The following is a 23,313-nucleotide window of genomic DNA, read 5'->3' on the forward strand; positions in this document are numbered from 1 at the left end:
GACCTGAAAGAAAGTGGAGACTGTCTGCCCCGGCAATATTTACAGGCTCAGTTCTACTCTGTCCTACAGAGAGGTTGAGTCAGAAGCAACTTGATGGGAGAGAATATTGAGTAATGGGTAAACAGCTAGCACTCTGTGCAACGTGCCTATTGGACAAGAAAGGCTCTTTGGTGAGTGGCAGGTGGCAATGTCGTAGCAAGTACTGTTGTGTGTGTGTATGCTTGTTGGGAAACGGGTGTATGGTAGATAATAACATGTCTCTGGGCATTGGTTTGAGGATATTCAGACACATAAAATAGAATAACTTGAGGTGTAACTAGAGTAATAATCGTTTCTCTGTGCAGACTTACCAAAAATGTGGGTCATAAAACCCAACACCCCCCCCAAAAAAAAACCAACCAAGTTCACTGCTGTCAAGTTGATCCCCACTAGTAGTGACTGAAAAGGACAGAGGTGAGCTTCCCCACAGGGCTTCAAATTCTGCAAATCTTTCCAGAAAGAGATTGCTATATGTGTTGGACAGGGTTCTCTAGAGAGACAAACCAGGTTGCTAGTAATTATATAAAAATATATTTATAAAGATAGATATATAATACAAGAAATGAACCATTAAATTATATACAGATAGATAATATAAGAAATTAACAGTTAAATTATAAAGCAGTGAGACACTAGCAGTCCTTTAAGGCTTGAGAGCCGCCAGTTGCCAGTCCCCTTCTGTAGAGAGAGCTGGGCTATATATATCCAGGCAGCAAACAGCAAGACAGGTCCCCAACTGTCATCAACTGTCGGTCCCCAGCTCCAGAGATGAACATTCCAATCGTGTGGGCTTAAAGGGACCTCAACTTACAGCGACACAGTCCACAGGCTAGGCATTCCACAGGTAGTGTACCCCTTTAAACTGAGGCATAGAACAAGCAAGGCGAGGCTCACCGAGCCATTTATCCCTCTGCCCTTCAGTTAATCCTACTTGTGTTTATTGGCCAGGCTGGCACAATAAACTATCGCACTATATTTTCCCTCCCAGGGAGCGGCTAGAGGTTTGAACTTCTGACCATTCTGTTAGCAACCAAGCTCTTACAAATTCAAATCTTACAGCAAAGCCACGAAGTTAATAAAAAAAGAAGTGTAGTTGTTTTTATTACTTCACTGATGAGAAAGTTGAAGCTCGGCCTTATTTAAGCCTTGCCCAAGACCACATGTCTGGTTAGTAGAGAGCGTCCTGTCGCTTTAATGACACCCAGCCTATCTTCTTAATGGAAAGGGGGCAGGCTGTAGACTACATGAAGGAATGATGACAACTGTGAATGGTTCATGTTAAGAAACGAATCTTTTGAAAGGAGTGATAATATCATCAGAGATTTCATCCAACAGAGTAATATCTCCATCTACTCTGGTTTAAATAAGCATTTCTCCAAGCACTAGCTGTGTGAACCTCGTCAAGACACTTAATATTCTTTCTGCTTCTGCCGTGCTCAAGGCTCACTGTAGTGCTCACCCCGTAAGAATAAAGAGCAAATATAACACCTGGAACTTAAAAGTGAACATGTAATGCTTACAGTTACAGAGAGGCCAGAAGGTGAGAATCAATGACAGTTACTAGCCTAATGGTTGATAAAATCCAGCCAAACAATAAAAAACAAGCTCACTGCTATTGAATCAATTCTGACTCATAGCGACCCTATAGGACAGGGTAGAACTGCTCTGTAGGTTTCTGAGACTGTAATTCTTTTTAGGAGTAGAAAGCTCCATATTTCTCCCCAGGAGCTAGTTGGTGGTTTCAACCTGCTGACCTTGTGGACCACAGCCCAATGAGTAATCACTACAAAGCTCCTACCTTGAGAAAATGAAGGTAATTGAATACAAAATAAATTGAGAAGAAAGCCATAGCTTTTCTATAAACTAGCCACAACCAGTTAAAAAATGTAATGCGAGGGAAATTTCTACTTTCAGCAGCAATGAATTACTCATAGCTGACAACCGTGAAGATGAAACATGTAGAACGCATATCTGTTGGGCACCTGCTGCCTCAGCTTCACTGTCCCCTCCTCCCCCACACGTTCAAAGGCCACGTAGAAAGGGGCAAGCACCAGAACGCATCGTATGAAAGACTACTTCCAACAGAACAGAAACAAACATATGTTGCATGAAAATCAAAGACTTCAAATTAGCTCAGGAAACAGAAGAAAATTTGCTCCAAACTCTCAAAGGTCTTAGAGAACAGCCAGTTATAGAAATCAAAGGCTCAAAGAAGAAATGCAGGCTATAGATGAAGCAAAGAACATGCCTGGTGGGATGGGGGTAATTAAAAGCATTGTAAAACTCAAACCCAAAGTGGAAGCAGCAGGACAGAAGTCTACCTTGTGGAAAACAGAGCTTCGAGGTGGAGAACAGCTTTGTGAAGAATTCTCACAGATGTCAGAGTACAAGGACCAACAGACACAATGATCATTTAAAAGTGGCCATAGGAAAAACGTCTGCAGAAGTGGGGTTTCTGAGAATAAAAAGAGAACAAAAGCGATTGAAAAACAGGTTTTAAGTATGCCGGTGTTCTTTGATCCCAATTTATCCATTCTCAGATGCACCACTGACTTGAAAATAGCTTGTGAGGAGTAAAATGGATAATACATTAGCTAAAGATGTCATTTCTATTTCTCAGTTTGAGAAGTATTAAAATGTGAAAAAAATACACCTTAGAATCGAGAAATGAAGAATTAGGTAAAACTTCTGGGAAGTAAAATGACAGTTGAATAGGCAGGTTGGACGTCTCATCGTGTAATAGGGGAGGAAAATGAAAGATTGGTGTGGTGATATTTGAGGACAGAAGATAAATTTTGAAAGCAGAAAAAGAACGTGAAAAACACGTGAGCTCATTCACATACATTTTCTCCGTAATACCAGGTTTTATAAAACACCGACTCTGTCACTGGAGACGTGATGAGAAGCGTAAGGGGAAAATGAAGGAATGGAGCCCCGGAATTCCACGGCGCTCGCTGATGCAACTGATGCCACAGCAGTAGCGCGCTCTGTAGTCAAAGGTCACGTCACACAGTGATCCAACTGTGGAGAAGTAATGAGGCCGAAGACTGGTGCCTGGGATGAAAAGCATGACAACCTTTTGAAAGGTCACCACCTTGAAACTCCTAGGGGGTCGCCATGGATCAGTAACTGATATGGTTTGGGGTTAGCGTGGTGTAGACGGTCGTCTATAAAGTAAAATCAAGGAAATGTTAGCGTACTTATTTTAGTCTTGGAGAGATTAGCTAGCCCAAAACAGAGACCACTTAGCAGATGAACCTTAAACTCCATATCATCAAGGAAAAATACATGTTTTCTTCAAGCAGGCATGCTGTTATTTGAAAATAGAGCATAGATCAAGTTACGAAGGAAAAGCCAAGGGATTAAAATTTCAGACAGGTCCTCGGCTGCAGTCTCTGACCATAATGCATAAAAACCAAAAGTAAATATTAAAAGTCGCAGCTATACCCACACGGAAAAGTAGAATTTCGACAAGGCAAACAAGATAAAACTGGAAATCTCCAGTCACTTAATAAATTTGCAACTGTAATTGACAAACTGTCTGGTCTATAATTATGCTGAAAAGGCTTGCCTATCAGAGGTGGTGTGTTTTAACCGTGGCCGCATGCAGGAAGATGAATTGCCTCGTAAAGCTTTCATTATGAAATAACATGAACAGAATAATAAAAAATAAAATGAACAGAATAAATAAGCTAATCATTCAAGAAATTTGCAAAATGAAACTAGGTCAAGTAGAATGGAGATAAAGACAGAAAATAGGGAATGAAGATAAAGAAAAATAACGGTTGATTAAAGCAAAAATATCTTTGGGTGGGGTGGGAGAACACAGAAAAAGCCCCAAAAGCAGATAACCTACTCACCCTTAACCAGAAACATAAAAGGAAATAAAACAAATGCATAATTCCAAAACCCAAAACCAAACATCAAACTCATAGCAACTCATAGAACAGAGTAATCTCAAAATCCAACGCTGTCTAGTCGATTGCGACTCATAGTGTCCCTATGACAGGGTGGACCAGCCCCGGTGGGTTTTAGAGAGGAATCTTTACAGGTGAAGACAGCCTGCTCTTCCTCCCAAGGAGCACAACACATAACCGCCCTGCCCCTGGAGCACAATTGCCTTTGAATCGCCACAAGAGCAGATAGCCTCTTCATTTCCCCATGGAGCAATTGGTGGGTTCAAACTGCTGATCTTGTGGCTAACAGCTCACTGGGCAGCTCATTAGAGATGAACCTTAGAAGGTAGAGAAAAACAAGAGAACGATCCATTTTACAATTAAAATGGGAAACTGTAGAAGCAAACATGAGTAATAACTTCAAATCTTAACCAAAGAAGCAATCACCACGCAATATGTTCTTGTAATTTATCTCACTGCGTAGAACACATGGAACATTTTGAACTGGCAAATGTTGTGTTTTCTATATTTAAAACAATAATATAAAAAAGAAGATAGAAATGACTTACAATGCCTGAAGGAACTGAGAATTTCTGAAAGCTCAACACTCTGACCTTGCTTGTCTAAGAAATCTTTTTGAAGCTCCCAATAAGAGACAGCTCCTCTGCATTTACAGGGTTTAAAAGCAAAGAGAAAGAAGGAAAATTTCCAAATAGTCTTTGTAATTACAAATCTGGCTCACACGAAAAAGAAAATGGTAGGCATTTCTTACTTACGATCAATGCTGCAAAATGCATGAATTCAATATTAGCAAGTAAACTCCCATAGTACATTGAGAAAAATAAAGTATAATCTGGCAGAATTTATTCTAGAAAGGGGAAAATGTGGTTTGATATTAAGAATCCCAATAAATTAGTCATTAGTATTTTATTATTGAAGTTCAACTTATTAGATTAGAAAAGGCAGAGATATTTGTTGCAGATCCTGCACAAAGTGTGAAAATGTAGTAGCAATTCGTGATTTTTTAAAATCTTAGCTTATCAGAAGAAGAAAGGATATTTTCTTAACAGGATTACATTACAAAACAAAGGCCTGCAGAGTCATGCCATTTTTCATAAGTGAGAGAGACTTGATTCTAGCTCCAGGACCTGCCGGATTCCACTCTAAAATATTTTGAGAGCTGGAGGAGACATCAGGGGGCTGCATGGGAAACGAACTAGAATAAACTGAACTTTCTGTGCTAAACTTTAAATACCCTTGTTCCAGACTGAATAACTTGAAACATTCGCTTGGGGTTCAAACTGAAATGTCGTTCGAGGCAGAAGCAAAAGGAACCCTTACTAGGGCACGGGCTTTCAGATCATTAGACCGTGTTCAGTTCAATCTTCACCCCTTTCGACAAAGCCTGCTATTTGCTAGTTGGGCCTCTGGACGGGGAACATTTTTATATTCTCCATCTGTTTCCACATTCATTCCTTTGGTCTTACATGCCCAGTTCTGTAGACTAAGAGTTTTGCCTTAGGGAACGGATGTTATGGAAACGATTGCTTTGTTCCTAACCCTGATGGCTTTGGAGGTAGTTTTGTTCTATCACTGAAGTTTTATTAATTTGTGTAGGTGTACCTTTCCAGTTGTTTTAACAAAAAAAACCTTCCTTCATATTTTTCTCATTAGTATTTTAAATCTGTACTGTATGTTAGGTTAATGACGCAATATTATTAATCATTATATGGAGGTTACTTATAATCTCATGAATTTACTATGCTGCTATGAAGTGAGCCATATACATATATATAGTCTTTTTTGGCTATATGTATTTTTAATCATTGTATTGGGGGCTCATACAAATCTTATCACAATACATACACACATCAATTGTGTAAAGCACATTTGTACATTCGTTGCCCCTCATCATTCTCAAAACATCTGCTTGCAGCTCATTTTTCCCCTCTCCCTCCCGGTTCCCCCCTGCCCCTCCCTCATGAACCCTTGATAATTTATAAATTATTATTTTGTCATATCTTACACTGTCTGACATCTCCCTTCACCCACTTTTCTGTTGTCCATGCCCCAGGGAGGAGGTTATATGTAGATCCTTGTAATTGGTTCCCCGTTTCCACCTTCCCTCCACCCTCCCAGTATTGCAACTCTCAGCACTGGTCCTGAAGGGATCATCTGCCCTGGATTCCCTGTGTTTCTAGTTCCTATCTGTACCAGTATACATCCCCTGGTCTAGCCAGATTTGTAAGGTAAAATTGGGATCATGATAGTGGGGTATGAGGAAGCATTTAGGAACTAGAGCAAAGTTGTATGGTTCATTGTTGCTACATTGCACCCTGACTGGCTCATCTCCCCCTGAGACCTTTCCCTAAGAGGATGTCCAGTTGCCTACAGATGGCCTTTGGGTCTGCACTCTCCCTCATTCACATGATACGATTTTTTGTTCTTTGATGCTTGATACCTGATCCCTTCGATACCTTGTGATCACACAGGCTGGTGTGCTTCTTCCATGTGGGCTTTGTTGCTTCTGAGCTAGATGGCTTGCTTGTTTATTTTCAAGCCTTTCAGACCCCAGACGCTATATCTTTTGATACCGGGGGACCATCAGCTTTCTCCATCACATTTGCTTATGCACCCATTTGTCTTCAGTGATTGTGTCGGGAAGGTGAGCACACAATGATGTGATGTTTTTACTTTGACGCCTGCAGCTAACGGTGCTGTCAACTAGTCCATGCACCAGAAAGTACACCAACTTAAGTGTGATCATATGATTTTTTAATAAAGCGCATGATCAGAGGAGGGGATTAGACATTAAATGATAAATTTTTGGTTTGCTAACGAGTTTGTAGTGAGAGACTTAATTCTATTTTGAGCTTTGGCATGAATTCAGCATCCATTTGAGTTCTTTCTGACGATTAACCATCAATGCAGTAAGCCTTGCCTTCAGGCAGAGTGTATTTAAAGTAGAGCATGAGTCTGCCAGCCAGCCCAAGGAAGGGTAGATTTGCCTTCGTGGGTTTCACAGGCATGTCCTTAATGGGGACTGGGGAACACAGTCATGATGAAAGTGGCCAGACAGACCAAGACTCAATCCTGTAAATTTTTTTCTAATTTGCAATGGCATTTGCATACCAACTATGGTCCCTTTCCCACTTTGGTAGTACCGCTTGCAACTATGTTGAACTGATCAGCCACCAAACATGATTTTGTGATGAGTTTCCATTGTTTTCTAGGTCTGGTAACTAGCAACGTGGGCCATGAATCCTTTGGACGCCTTTGTGGCTTCATGTGGATGGTCTCCCTTAGCCGGATATGTTGTCTTTGTCTTATTTAAGATTTTTAAAAGAGGTCTCTACCCACAAACTGGGGGGAAATTTTGGTCATGCTATATCCAAAAAAGTCTACAGAAAATTGTAACACCTTAATAAGAAAAACACAACTAAGCCAATTTACAAATGGGCAGAAGATACGAGTAGACAACTCACCAAAGATGACGTCCACGTGGTCAGCAATCATAGGAGTCCTAGGAGAAACATTTCACCATAATGAGGCACTGCCTCAGAGCCCTGGTGGTACAACGGCTAAGTACGTAACTACTCACCAGAAGCTCAGCAGTTTAAGCCCACTCAGGGGCTTTGGTGGAGAAAGGACTTGCTGATCTGTTCCTTTAAAGATTCAGAAAAAACCCAACTCCTCTTTGAGTCATTTCTGACCCGTAGTGACCCTACAGGGTTCTGAGAGAAGGCTAGGGCCGTCTGCTTCAGTGCATATTACAGGCTTAGAAACCCTGCTGAGCTGTTCTGTCCTGTCCCATGGGGTCATCAACTTGAACACCAATAACAGACTTTGAGAAGTGGCTCTTAAAGAGGGTCCTTATATTGACTGATGCGCCTGCACTTTATGACAACCAAAACAAAGTATTAGTCAAATACGTATACATTAACAAAAGATAGGTATATCGCTAAGCACATCTCATAATTTTCAACTAACTTGACTTTGAAACATGTAGCAAACAAGAATATAGACATACCACATGCCAGACAGCAGTTGCCGAGTTGGCAGTATCACATACATTTATAAGCAAAACTATGCCGTGAACAGTTCTTTACGTGACAATAAAGCATACCAATTCTAGGAGAACGTGACAGCACACAGGGTAGTTAGACCCATGGATTTCTGCTCTTTTCAGAGGAGACAGAAGCCAAAGGTCTCTCTGACTTCCCATCTGATGACTAAGAAGCTATGTGAGGCTAACTGTAGCTATGGTGAGCCTCCTCTGAATTCAAGGGTGGGTCAAGCCTCCCTCCTGAGATCGTTCATTGAAAGTAAACGCCTGAGGTCTCAAGATTCGCACTCTCATGGTCACACTGACACTGCAGCTGTTAATTCTTCTCCAGTGCTAAATAGATGTCTTGAGGCCATTCGTACCTTGCCATACTGCAGAGCTGATACATGACCAGCCTCAGCATCCTTTTATTTCTTCTTAAGAGAAAATCCTCCAGCTTCCAACCTTCCCTTACTTCTTTCTCCCTTGTCCTCTGAGACCTCACACAGGACCAGCTGCTGGTGGAGTGTACCTGTATGCATGGGACATTGCTTATGCAATTTCAGGGTACTTCAAACATAACGTTGAAGTGTCCAGAATGGCTGTTGTGCTTTGTTTGTGCGACTCTTTAGTAGCAATGGCTCTGCTCCTCCTAAGTCATTGACTCAGTTGATCAGAATTTCTTGAGAACTTGCTAGCTAGCGTGCCTTCAGTAGGGAAGTAGGGAGATGGAAGTGTTTCTCCACTCAAGAAGTGCATAGATTTGTGTGTGCGCGTGTGTACGTGTGTGTGTGCATCCCCATGTGAAGTGTGATGCTTTCCAAAGAAGAAAGTGGAATGTCAGTCCAGGACACCAGAGGAGGCCTGTGGCTCAGCCACACCCCTTCTCTCTGAGGAGCCGTGCTGTGGGAGAAACAAGAGACGTTCTAGCAGGGGCAGCAGAGTCATCCATCACGGACGCAGAAGATCAATCCACTCTACTGACAGGAAACCCCAGTGTGTCCTCCAGATGCTTCCAGAATTGAAGCCAATGCCCAAGGGAAGTTGAGGCCTAGACTTCAATTCCCCCTTCTGTTGGGAACTGCTCTTGTGCCACGAACATCTCTGGACCACAGAGCTTCAGCTGGAAATAAGTAGTTGATACATGTGCATTCAAATCCCTTGTCCAGCTGGAGAACGTAGCTCCTAAATCCTGCTTTCTCTATGAGAGCCCCATATTCTAGCCAGAGCCTCTTCTGGCCCATTAGTAACCCTTCCACCTGTGTAGACATCCTGACCAAGGGGTGATTAACATGGGCGAGTGAAGCGCAGGCAACGAGGGAAAGAAAGGACCGAAGGGGAGGGGAGCTGAAGTTTATTTCCAACCATCTTTCTATTGCTATCAAAGGAGAGGGAGCGGCATGGACGATTGCAAAACGCTTTATGTTCCATTGTTGATTTAGGCTTTGGCGATGGGAACCTCTAGTAAACTGTTTACATACTTATTTCCAACCCATTAGGCTCCAGACTAATACCAATGCCTTGCTGTGTTAGTGTAGCTGACTAAACAATGGCTGTTTTCCTTTAGTGTCTGAACGTGCCAGGAGATTGTAAACTGTTACTCTGCACCCTGTGCTTGCCGGAATTAAGCTGCATCGTTCCTCCTCTTCCTCAAGCCTCTGTAAGGTTTTGCCTTATCAAAGAGCCCGTCCAGAAAAGGTGCCGTTTACCCTTCAGAATGAGTGCCATTTGTCTTCCCAGACACTTATGACCACAGGAATGTCATCAGAAGAAGGGAAGTGCTGTTTCTTATTCTCTTATGACCCTCCTGCTCTGACTTCTGGCAGTGGCCTTGCACATCTCTAGCTCCATGAGCTCCATGAACGAAACGTCCTCACAGAAAACAGCTGGGCCAGCTGGTTGCTGCCTGGTATTCACTGTGTGGAGTCTCCTCTCCAAATGATCAGTTCCGCTGGAGTGGGCTTGGGTGAACCCTACTGAGAGCTGGTTTTTGGCTTCGAATTCCCCAGCAGCCTCCAAGACGTTGAAACATTTGAGACCATGAGAATGGCTGACTTGGTTCCCTTAGCAGCCATTCAAATTTGTATCCTCCTTCAACAAACAAATAAACAAACCAACAAACACAAAGCAAAACAACACAATTTCCCATTGAGTTGAATCTTGGTGGCCCTAGAGGTTTCCCTGTGGAATAAGGTTTTCAATGGCTGTGATCTTTCAGAAGTAGATCACCAGGCTGTTTGTTCCGAGGCACCTCTGAGTGGAGCTAGCCTCCAAGCTTTCAGTTGGTAGTCATGTGCTGAATTGCGTGTGCCACCAGGGATTTCTGGTTTGAGACGTATCTCCTTCAAGTGGATGGATTAACTTCCCAGAGCAATCATGTGTTTAGGAATTCCGATCATAGCATCATGGGATTGCAGATGTTTCACGCTAGGAGGAACCTTAGATATTCGGTGGGCTTTTCCTAAGTGCCAGGAGTGCTGGCAGAGTACTGGGCTATGTGTTGGGCTTCTAACCACAAGGTCAGTAGTTCCAACTGGCCAGCCAATCTGTGGGGAAAAGGCGAAGCTTTCTGCTCCCCTAGAGACTGATAGCCTTGGAAAGCCACAGGGCCAGTTCTACTCTGTCCTGAAGGGTGGCAATGAATTGGAATGGACTCAACGGCAGTGAGTTTCTTTGGTTTGGGATAAATGCTAGGAACCAGAAGTACCTTCAAGAACAGAAGAGGCAAAGTCCCTGATAACTGATAGCCTCTATAAGATAGATTGCTTTTCCTTTTCCTCCGGACACAGGAGACTTTTGGTTTACAATACATTGGCAATTTGATACTGGTTGCTGGCTTCCTCCACCCAATCCGTCCTTAAAATACCATAGGGAGATGGAAGTACCAAGAACCACAGATAAGTAACATCAAAGGGAGCTGCCTCAGAATAACCATAGGGCTCAATACCATGCAGAGTTGAGTGGCGGTTTTGGGTGGTGGAACCTGTATGGCAACAATGGAGCTTTTCTTTCCTCTTCTCTGCTTTCCAGACCCCTCTTCTCTGGTGGACCAGAAATGTCCATCCTTTCCCCATCCCCAAAATGGGCTGACACATCTTATATCATCTCAAGAGCACAAGCAAATGCAGACGGACAAACCAGAGTAATCTTGACAAAGGACACAGGAGTAATGGAAAAGGCAAAATGAGGATGGTGTCACATGCTAGGTTGCACTATAATAATTAAAAAACAGACGGTGACATGTTGGGGAGAATGGGGAGGAATTAGAATCTTCGTGTCTTACAGGGAGGACTGTGGAACGGTATGGGCATTGTGGAAAAAAGTTTGGAATTTCTCAAAATGTAAGCATGGAGTTACCATAAGACCAAAGATTCTATTCCGAGTTATCTACCAAAGACCCATGAAAATACAGATCCACACAAAAACTTTTACATTTATGGCTTAGCAGCATTATTTGTCATAGCCCAAAAGTGCTTATTAATAGACTTAGATGCTTATTAATAGAACAAAGATGAACAAAATATTGTATTTTCCATTTAAGGTAAAATCATTCAGCTATAAAAAGAGGTGAAGTGCTGATATCTGCTACTCCATGGATGAACCTTGAAAATGTTATGCTCAATGAAAGAAATCAGATACAGATGGCCACAATTATATGATACAGTTTATATTAATTGTAAAGAATAGGTAAATTTATACAAGTAGAAGAGTCAAGGGATGTAAGAAGATGGAAATAAGTTATTGCTAATGGGTATGAGTTGTTTTTAAAGGATGCTGAAAGTATTCTGAAATTAGATCCTGACAATGGTAACAAATCCTGTAAATATAATAAGAAGATTGAACTATATAATATCTATAGGCATGTCTTCTCAAAATTCACTGGTATTGGGTCAATGTTGACTCATAGCGACCCTCTGTGGGGTTCTAAAATGGTAACTCTTCAAGGGAGTAGAAAGTCCAGTCTTTCTCCCACAGAGCTGCTGATGGGTTTCAATGGCTAGACATGTGGATTGAAGTCCAAATGGTAACCACTACCCACCAGGGCTCCTCTTAGAGTCAATAAATGCTGTTACTACAATTATTATTCAATTACACACCTGTCAGTAACGCCAGTGATAGATAAAATGAATTTTCCCAATGTCTTCAGTCTGAGAAGGATGTGCTCAAGAAGCCTTGCTGGACACAAAGAGAAAGGGGCAGAAAATGGAAAATGTGGCCTTGTGGATAGATAGGAACCTGGGGATCAGACTGCATAGTCGAATTTTGAAAGACCAATGACTTCTTCATTGAAAATACCCTTTTCCCCACCAACATAAACAGTGACTATATAAGGGGCTTCACCCGGTGGAATACAAAGGAAGTAAAGTGACTACATCTGAGGGAAGCAGCTATGGAAAAGATCAGTGTCAGCAGCCAAAACCCAGCCAAGGGCTGACGCTGGAAAAGACGACCAAATGCTCACAAGGAAGTTCAGGCTGAAGTTGAAGACAATGAAAACAAGCCTGCAAGCGCCACAAAAACAACCTTGAGAACATCCCACCTGCATTTCAAGAACGTCTCAAGTATAGATTTGAATAATGTAACACTGATGACAGAAGACACGATAATTTGTTGATTGGACATCTTGAGAAGAATGGGAATTCCAGAACATTCCATTGTGCTTATGCAACACCTGTACATGGATGAAGAGGCGGTCGTTCAAACAGAACAAGGGAACATTACTTATGCAATCTGCTGAGAAAATAATTAGCGTAATTGGACTGCCTGAAGAAGAACTTGGCCTGAGGATTGGAGGGAAGTTTATTAACAACCTGTGATATGCAAATGACATAACCTTGCTTGCTAAAAATCAAGAGGACTTGAAGCACTTGCTGGTGAAAAGCGAGGATTGTGGTCTTAAATTGGTGTAAAGCAAACCAAAACCCTGGGTTTAAAGCAAACCAAAACCCTCATAACTGGACCAATAGGTAAGCATCCTAATAAATGGAGAAATGAATGATTGTAGCCGCCATGGATTTCATGTTGGTTGGATCCACAGTCCATGTTCACGGAAGCATCAGGACCCATACCTCACACCACATACAAAAAAACCCAGGATGGAGTAAAGACCTACATGTAAAACCTAGAGCCATCAAGGATTATCAGTGAAAAAAACAAGACAAATGTAAGGGCCTTCATTCAAGGTGTAAATAACTACCAAACATAATGAACAGCAGCCACACTAGAGAAGACAAAATAGAGGACTGGTACCTTCTAACAATATAACATTTATGTACATCCAAAGGCCTCATCAAAAGAGTAAAAAGACGACCCACAGATTGGGGAAAATATTTAGCAATGATACATCAGATGAAAGGGTTAATTTCAAAAATCCACATAAAACTACATCTTAATAAGAAAAATAGAAATAACCCTTACAAAAAATAGGCATAAAACATGAATATACAACGTGTTAAAGGCATCCAGGCGGGCAACAATCATATGAAGAAATGCTCGTATACACTGGCTATAAGGGAAACGCACATTAAAACAATGAGATACCGCCTCACAGTGACACTCAGTAAAAAATTCTAAAAGTCAGAAAATAACGAATGCTGGAGAGCATGTGAAGAGATTGGAACACTCATGAATTGCTTGGTGGTATTGCAGAATTTTACAGCCATTATGGAAAATAAATGGAAATACAAATACCTTACGATCCTGACAGCTCTCTACTCCTCAAGAAATAGAAAACAAACATGAACAGATATGTGCACACCCGTGTTTATAGCAACAAAACATGTAAGCAAAAACAAATTCAATGACTCATTACATGGGGTAAATCTATAATAGCAAAACAATGAACAGTGGAATATGATGCATCCTTAAAAGAAGCTCAGCCAGAGTGCAGAGTGGAGACTCAAAGCCCAACGGTAGCCCCCCCTCCCCCCCACTATCATGATCCCAATACTACCTTGCAAATCTGGCTAGACCAGAGGATGTACATTGGTACAGATATCAACTGGAAACACAGGGAATCCAGGACAGATGACTCCTCCAGGACCAGTGGTGAGAGTGGCGGTGCCTGGAGGGTGGAGGGAATGTGGGGTAGATTCCTGATTACAGGAATCTACATATAGCCTCCTCCCTGGGGGAGTGACAGCAGAGAAGAGGGCAGGGGGAGATGTCAGACAGTGTAATATATGACAAAATAATAATAATATATGAATGATGAAGGGTTCATGAGGTAGGGGGATGTGGGGAGGGAGGGAGAAAATGAGCAGCAGATATTAAGGGCTCAAGTAGAAGGCAAATGTTTTGAGAATGACGATGGCAACAAATGTATATATGTTCTTGACACAATGGTGGATGGATGGAGTGAGATAAGAATTGTACGAGCCCCCAATAAAACGATTAAAAAAAACTCGGCCAAGCTAGTCCATCTCATAAACATAAATATTTCCTGATGACATTATTAGAAAGAAAAAATGTTTTCACACCAAAGGAAAAGACTCTCCAGCCTATCTGGGTGAAGAAGAGAGAGAAGGAGGTAAGGAAGGAGGCTACGTGGGAAAAGAACAAGAGGAAGGAAGCACACGCCTGGCGTTTCCTGGGATGCTGCCGCTGCTGTGATGAAATGGTCCGCGTGAGAGTACATAGACTGCTTTATTTCATGTGTTTTATTCCACAAGTAAAAGGGAAACAATGATAAAAACCCATGACAATAAATTTTTATTTTTTAAAAAAGAAAGGTCACAGCCTTAAAGCCCCTCTGGAGGATTGACCCACAGGATCGAACCACTGGTTTGAGTGATTGCAAACGGAGGAAAGCTAAAATTGAACCGGACTTAAGTTCTTTTGGTGACACAGGAGCTACTTTTCAAACAAAAAGGAGTCCAAGGACTCATTGCATTGGGTAAACCCGCTGCAAGACCTCTTAGAGAGTTGACGAGCGAAGATGTCATGTTGAGTGAGGACTAAGGTACGTCTGACCCAAGTCATGCATTTTCCGTCCTCTCATATGAATGTGAAAACTGGACATCGAATCAGGAAGACTGAAGAGTTTTTTTTAAAAAAAAACATTTTATTGGGGGCTCTTACCACTCTTATCGCAATCCATCCATCCATCCATCCATCCATCCATCCATCCATTGTCAAGCACATTTGTACATGTGTTGCCATTATCATTTTCAAAACATTTTCTTTTTACTTGAGCCCTTGGTATCAGCTCCTCTTCCCTTCCTCCCCCACCCCTCCCTCATGAACCCTTGGCAATTTATATTTTTTTCATATTTTAATTGAATGTCTTCACCCACCCATTCTTAACTGAATGTCTTCATGTCTTCACCCACTTTTCTGTTGTCTGTCTCCCTGGAGGGGCATTATATGTAGATCATTTTGATCAGTTTCCCCTTTCTCCCCCCACCTTCCCCTTCCCCTCCTGGTATTGCTACTCTCATTATTGGTCGAGGAGTTTATCTGTCCTGGAATCTCTGTTTCCAGCTCTTATCTGTACCCATGTACATGCTCTGGTCTAGCCGGATTTGTAAGGTAGAATTGGGGTCATGAAAGTAGGGTGGGGGATCAGGAAGCATTAAAGAACTAGAGGAATGTTGTGTGTTTCATAGGTGCTATACTGCACCCTGACTGACTTGTCTCTTTCTTGTGACCCTTCTATAAGAGGATGTCCAGTCATCCTCAGAGGGGCTTTGGGTCTTCACTCCACACTCCCCCTCATTCACAATGATATGATTTTTTATTTTGGGTTTTTGATGCCTGATACTTGATACAATTGACACCACATGATCACACAGGTTGGTATGCTTCTTCCAAGTGGATTTTGTTGCTTTTCAGCTAGATGGCTGCTTGTTTATCTTCATGTCTTTAAGACCCCAGATGCTGTATCTTTTGACAGCCGGGCACCATCAGCTTTCTTCACCACATTTGCTTATAAACCCATTTTGTCTTCAACGATCATGTCAGGAAGGTGAACATCACAGAATGTCAGGTTATTAGAACCAAGTGTTGACTTGAGGAGAATTGATGTAATGAATTATGGTGTGAATATTGAAAGTACCGTGGACTGACGAATGAAAAACAAATCTGTCTCAGAAGAAGTACAATCAGATTTCTCCTTAGAAGCTAGGATGGCGAAACTTCCTCTCGTGTACTTTGGACATGTCATCAGGAGAGGACAGTCCCTGGAAAGGAGCATCATGCTTGGAAAAGTAGAAAGGCAGTGAAAAATATGACCCTCGATGAGATGGACTGACATAGTGGCTACAACGACATAGAAAGAATTGCTAGGATGGCACAGAACTGGGCGGCGTTTCACTGTGTTGTATGTGGGACTGCTATGACTTGGGAGTGACTCAAGCAACAAGGACAATACTTTAAAAGGATGAAGTTTATAGCATGTGAATGAAATCTCAATCATAAAATAAACAAACGAAGAAGCTGTATGGTACACACAAAGGAAAATGTCAGGGACCTCCTTCTGTAACATAGAGCTGCAATTAAATACTTGAGAGACTCTTCTAACTCTGTCTTCCAATATCTTTCTGAATGAAAACCAATAAAAAAATAACTGGAGTTCAACTCTGAAGGCCTGATACCTTTGATAGCTCATTTAAGATCGCTCAGCTCTGTGGCATAAACAATTAACAGGCGTGGCTGTTGGCCAAAAGATGTCGGTTCAATCCTACCTCAGAAGAACGGCAGTGCTACCCCAGGCACCTCTGAAGAAAGGTGTGGTGATCGGCTTCTAAGAAGCCCAGCCATTGGAGGCCTCATGGAGCACAATCCTAATCTGACCCACGAGCTCATCATGACTTAGAATGGACTCCATGCCAACTATCTGTTTTGCATTTTTTCCTTCTTTCTGAGTGTTGGTTATTTTGATTTATTTTCCTTTTTATAATAAGTCTGATTAGGCAAACGTTCTATGATATTGTCATTTACCATGAGGTTCTCAGATTGACTGCAAGCAGAGGAGAAAAGCTGACTATAAATTAATTTGTAAATCTGTTTACAACTGTGCCAGGAAAAATTTCACAAGGGTTTAAAGAAGAAACAAACATAGTTTGTTGAGGTTTTTGAGCCAGGTTATAAACATATCCAACAGTAAGTAAAAAAAAATTATTGATACTGGAGGTTCCAGTTCATGTATGCATGAGTTTATTGTTTAAACTGTGTTTATCTATGTCTCTGTAATCTGTGATGACTATAGACAAATTCTCTCAGTAAGGGTCAAAGATGTTCATCTTTGTCTCCTTAGGGTGCCTTCAAAAGAAGGTCCTATCGATCCCCTCACAAGGAAGGAATGAGTCAACGAAGGCACAGTATAGCACCGACGAAACCCACAATATTCCTCTGATTCTTTGAGGCTTCCTCACCCCCCACTATCATGACTCCAGTCCTGCCTTTCAGTTCTGGCTAGCTTGGAGCATGTACACTGGTACAGATAAGAGCTCATGACACGTAAAACCAGGTCAAACAAACCCCTTGGTAACAGAAGTGGGAATAGCGATATCAGGAGGGTAGGGACAGGTGGGGGGAGGATGGGAGGAAGGGGACACCGATTGCAATGATCAATGCATACACCTCCCCTCCCTCACCCCATGGGGACAAACAACAGAAACATGAGTTAAGGGAGACAGCAGTCGGTATAAGGTATGAACATGATAATAATATATAATAATTATTATTAAGGGATCACGGGGGGGAGGGAAAAAGAGGAGCTGATATCAAAGGCTCACATAGAAAATAAGTGTTTAGAAAATGATGATGGCAGCATATGTACAAATATCCTCGATACAATTGGTGTGTAGAATGTTATAAGAGCGTTAGAGCCACCAATAAAATGATTTTTAAAAAGGTCCTATCAGAAGAGTTGGTGTTGTTGTTAGGTGCCATCCAGCTGGTTCTGACATAGCAAGCCCTACATATGACAGAACCAGACATTTGCTGGGCCCCTGAAATTCAAGGTGCAAAGGTCAGCTCAGAAGGTTATGGTGACTATTTTGGAACCCCTGATAGGTCATCGTGTTAGGTCTTCTCAAGAGACACAGGATGATCTTGTGGGCTTATCTGGTAGATGTTTTCAGAAAATGGAAACCACCTGGGTGAGTAACAGACCAGGGAAATCATGACAAACACGGCTCCTTCTTCAAGGGCAGCAAGGACTGTCCTATACCACTTCCCTTGGAAAACCTTACCCTACCACCCCCATGGTCCTGGTTTACCCCTTCCGACTTCCTTTTGTTCCCCAAACTCAAAGAACATGGAAATGAGTAACCATTTGAGTCTCTCAAGGACTGCCAAAGCTGCCCTTTTGAAGTGATGCCAATTAAAGAGTGTGGAATTCTCCAAGGGAGAGTTAGCGAGATGGAAACCCCACCTTCAGAAATGGACAAACCTAAGGAGGACATGTTGAGAAGCGAGAGGGTCACTTTTTTTAAAAAAATCATTTTAGTGGAGACTCATACAGCTCTTATCACAATCCATCCATCCATTGTGTCAAGCATATTTGTGCATTTGTTGCCATCATCATTTTCAAAACATTTTCTTTCTAGTTGAGCCCTTGGTATCATCTCCTCGTTTTTCCCCTCCCTCTCCCACCCTCTCACTCATGAACCCTTGATAATTCATAAATTATTATTATTTTTTCCATGTCTTACACTCATCAGTGTCTCCCTTCATCCACTTTTCTGTTGTCCATCTCCCAGGGAGGAGGTTATATGCAGATCATTGTGATCAGTTTCCCCTTTCTCCCTCCACCTTTCCCTTCCCCTCCTGGTATTGTTACTCTCATTATTGACCCTGAGAGGTTTATCTGTCCTGGATCCCCTGTGTTTCCAGCTCTTATCTGTACCCGTGTACATGCTCTGGTCTAGCCGGATTTGTAAGGTAGAACTGGGGTTATGATAGTAGGGGGAGAAGGGAGGAAGCATTAAAGAACTAGAGGAAAGTTGTATGTTTCATCGATGTTATACTGCACCCTGACTGACTGGTCTCTTCCTTGGGAAAGGGTCACATTTTAATACATGCATATTTTCAAGATCATTTTATTGGGGGCTCATACAGCTCTTATAACAATCCATACCATTGCATGCACATGATATTATTTTTTAATAATTTCTATCCTTTTGTAGCAATTCCTTGCTACTTGCCCTTATATGATCATTATTGTTGCCCTAACAATAGGAGAAAAAGAACAGCAAATTTATCAATTCCTTGAGAATACAGATTATGTAAAATATTTATAACAGAGTGGTTAAGAGTTTCGGGTCTATGTCACCCTTTCTGGGTTCGTATCCTGGCACCACAACTCACCAAGCCTCACTGTGCCAATTTTTGACCTGCTCCCTTATAATTATAGAATTTACCTCTCAGGCTGTCGTGAAAATTAAATGAAATAGTACTTGTACACACTGAGAAAAGTGTCTGCGCCCAGTTCAGGGCTCGGCAAGCATTGGAGCTCTCATGGGTTATGCACTGAGCCATAGGTTAGCCATAGGGTCAGCCTTCAAGTCCGCTAGTGGTTCCACCAGAGAAAGAAGAGACTCTGCTCCTGCAGAGCTACAGCCTCCCTACCTCCACCCCCACTTTTCTGTTGTCCATCCCCCAGGGAGAGGGTTATATGCAGATCATTGTGATCGGTTCCCCCTTTCTGCCCCCACCTTTCCCTTCCCCTCCTGGTATCGTTACTCTCATTATTGATCCCTGGTGGTGGGAGGCAGTTCTGCTCTGTCCTATAGATTCGCTTTGAGTTGGAATCAACTTGATGGCAGTGAGTGGTACTCCACATGCCTCCCTGGATGTTCCCAACACCTCTGAGGTCGCCTAGCAAATACTTGCTTACAGTATAGTGTGCTCTAATCCGGTTTTTACAGTAGACACTCATAATCTGAATACTTTTTTTCAGTGCTAATGCAAGAGACCTTCGCTCACAAAGAGAAGATGCTGCTGATGCTGAGCAAGATGCTATTTGTTCTAATGCTTTGGCACCAAACATCAGCTTACCAGAGTCCAGGTACTAGTGTATTTTGAATTTACTCTGATTTAGACTAATACAAGGTTTAGGTCTCAATGAACCTTTATTTTAGTCAGCAGAGAGAAAGAAAAGAATTCTGTGAGAAATGAAAGCAGAAAGCATTCAGAAGTAGTTTAAGGAATATAATCTCAAGGAAACAATATTTCAAAGATGACAGGAAGCAGTGTGTTACACTCTACTTACTAAAGGACCTTGTCTTGTTCACTGATTTGCTAAGTCCAAGTGTCCTCCAACTGTAGGTCAGATTTCATTGTGGCCTTAATTGAAGAAGAGTCAAAGGAACCCTACAGAGAGAACAAATGGAAATATCCATACGGTGAAGCCACTGCCTTTCTTTTCTCTTACAAACTTGGAGCAGGGAAAGGCTTAATATGTTTTTGTTGTTGTTGTTTGTTTGGAGGGGGGAATAAGGAAGATAGCCTGTCATTAATTACTAAAAGCATTCTGCAAATTATTTCGAATTCTCCATTGTAGTAACCTTGGATCTCATGACAAATTTCTGAGCAACTTGAAAATTACTTCTCCAGGCTTTCCCCAGCAGCACATTACGAGTTTCCAGAAAGGAGGTAGTTGACCCCAACTGCTAAACACACTGGGTGCCTTCGATTACCCAGTCTCCCTATGCTGGGCTGATGACCCCCTCCCCCAGCTACGGTGAGCATTGCCTGAGAGAGCTCACAAGTCACCTTGGCTTCTTAGGAGAATTTATCTTGTCTGATGGCTGTCACCTTATTCATAACCTTCTGGGCTGAAACTCTGGGTTTTGGAGTTTGAGCTGCTGCCAGCGATTGGACTGAAGGCATGTATAAACCTGGCCCTCTGGTCTCTAGTAGGGACAACTATGGTGTGACTTATGTTCCAGAGGTCCCCTGCAGGTGAGGTCAAAACTAACTTTCGCAAATAACATAATCTTCTTTGCCCTGCCTTGAGGCTCTTCCACCCCTTTCACTTCAGCGAAGCCCAGACACCCACGTCCCTGCCTTAGGTTCCGCATCTAGGATTCCCAGCCCACCACGGCTTACTCTATACCATTTCTCAAAGACAAGTTTGGGACCCTCTGGGGGTGGTGTCATGCTGTCTGTCCTTTAGGACATCAGCGATTAGAGTGGCAGAACAAGAGGAACGGCAGCAATCACCAAAAAGTCAGATCGAGTCTGGTATAGAGCTGAGAAAGGAAAACCATCTATTGGCCATCTTGATTGTAACCTTCTGTTCTACATTTTAGCAAAACAGGTTGTTTCTCTGGTTAGCCTTCAGAAGACATTTCCCTTGTAGTCTGAGTAACTCAACAGAACATATTTGAACATGAGTACTGCCGTCTCAAAGGTACAGACTAACCCATAGCCTTGTTTTATTGCTGTCTTGTTTTGCTAGGGCCAGATCCTGAGTATGCAGATGTCGTCTTTTTGACGGACAGCTCTAAGGAACTGGGAGCTAAGTTCTTCCCATTTGTGAGAATGTTCATCAACAAAATGATCAACAGTCTCCCCATAGATGCTAACAAGTACCGGGTGGCCCTGGCCCAGTATAGCGACAGGCTGCACAATGAATTCCAACTGAACACCTTCAAGGGCAAGAACCCCATGTTGAACCACCTCAAGAAGAACTTGAAGTTCCTTGGCGGGCCCCTGCGGCTAGGAAACGCCCTCCAGGAGGCTCACAGGACCTATTTCTCGACACCCACAAATGGGAGAGACAAGAAGGAGTTTCCCCCCATTTTGGTGGTCCTGGTTTCTGCCAAGTCTGAGGATGACGTGAAAGAGGCTGCGAATGCCCTGCGGAACGATGGCGTGCGAATTGTCCCTGTAGGGATGCAGAAAGCCTCAGAGGACGACCTGAAGGCCATGGCCACGTCTCAGTTTCATTTCCGCCTGCGGACCGTCAGAGACCTCAGCACGTTTTCCCAAAACATGACGCAGATCATCAAGGATGTAACTCAGTACAAGGAAGGAACAGTTGATGTTGATTTACCAAGTAAGAAAGCCTCTGGTTGAAAAGGCACCCATTCCCTTTAGGGATCTGCATCTCTCTACCTCCTCTCCCTGAACCCCAGTCTCGATTTCCTTAATTATCGCTGCCCTTAGTTGCCTCAAGTTGCATCTGACTCATGGTAACATGTATAAAGAGTGAAACTTATCCATAGGGTTTCCAAGGCTATGGACCTTTGGGGGCGGATTGTCAACCCTGTTATCCAAGGAGTCTCTGGGTGGGTTCGATGGTTAACTTTACAGCCAGTAGTGTAGTTAAGGGCACGCTATTTGCGGCATCCAGAGACGCCAGGGTTTCCACCCCCACCCCGCACCACACACAGCCCAACCTATTTGCCATCAAATCAATGAGACAACTTTGACTCATAGTGATCAGACATAATTATTGATAATGTCTGTACATCATGGTCTCCCTCATCTCTGTCTTTGTGGATGGCGATGTTCTTTCATTCCTTTGCCTTCTTACAGCTTTCACTATTTTAATCTCAATCTTTAAATTATGGCCTCTTGGAAGGCTTTGCCTCCAATTTCCCCTTTGGAAGTCACAGGTCCCAGCAACTAACAACGGTGGCACTTTGTACACTGTCTCACCCTCCTGTTCTGTACTTGACCTTTCTACACCACCAACGAGCCAGGGTATCACTAGGGTGGCACTGGCAACTCCTGTTCACCTCTGCTTTCTTAGTGCCTAGAACGGTGCCTGCAAGCTGGTATTCAGTGAACATCTCACAAATAAAGAAACAAGACCCTTCTCTGTTCTTCCCTCCACAGTGTTAGCACAGTGTGAGGCACTCAGTAAATATTAAGCAGATGCCTATGGATGAGTCTATAACTACCGTATATGAGAACAGTGACCCAAGAATGTGACGCTTTATAGCAGGCACTCGTGATGTGAGTTCGATCAGGCAGAGCAAGGGGTTTCTTCAGTTGTAGAGTAGGGTGGGGACTGCTGGAGACCGCCTCACGTGGCTCAATTCTTCTCTTCATACACATCGTAGCCAAATGCTATTCCTTCAAAGAGAACTTCCCCGATTTCTTCACGTCCCAGGTACATTAGTCCTACCTCACATCCCACAGTAGTAATTTGATTCAGTTCCCTGGATAATTTTCTTTCTAGCATGTATTACAGTCTCAAAGAATATATGGGCGCATTCTTCCATTCAGAGATAATTCTGTTTACCCATCCCTGAACTCAAACAGTTAAAAGAGTAGTGATGGTGTTAAAGACGAGAAAGGCAAGGGTGATGGTGGGGGGTCACAGGAAATGGTTGGAAAATTGATGAGAAGTATTTTCACGTAGAAGGAACACCA

The 23,313-nt window shown here is 42.6% G+C and overlaps 1 protein-coding gene across 1 annotated transcript in view; it reads left to right on the top strand.

Moving 5' to 3' along the window:
• Nucleotides 1-19,890: 19,890 nt before the first annotated feature.
• The window catches only part of COL6A5 (collagen type VI alpha 5 chain), a 127,829-nt gene continuing 124,406 nt past the window's right edge, over nucleotides 19,891-23,313 (top strand). The window contains exons 1-2 of the mRNA XM_075547895.1: nucleotides 19,891-19,993; nucleotides 21,389-21,988. Coding sequence (XP_075404010.1) covers nucleotides 19,891-19,993; nucleotides 21,389-21,988 — 703 coding nt within the window. The remainder of the gene's footprint in view (nucleotides 19,994-21,388; nucleotides 21,989-23,313) is intronic.

Source organism: Tenrec ecaudatus, chromosome 4 (assembly GCF_050624435.1).
Source record: "Tenrec ecaudatus isolate mTenEca1 chromosome 4, mTenEca1.hap1, whole genome shotgun sequence".
In the NCBI taxonomy this organism is placed as follows: Eukaryota; Metazoa; Chordata; class Mammalia; order Afrosoricida; family Tenrecidae; genus Tenrec; species Tenrec ecaudatus.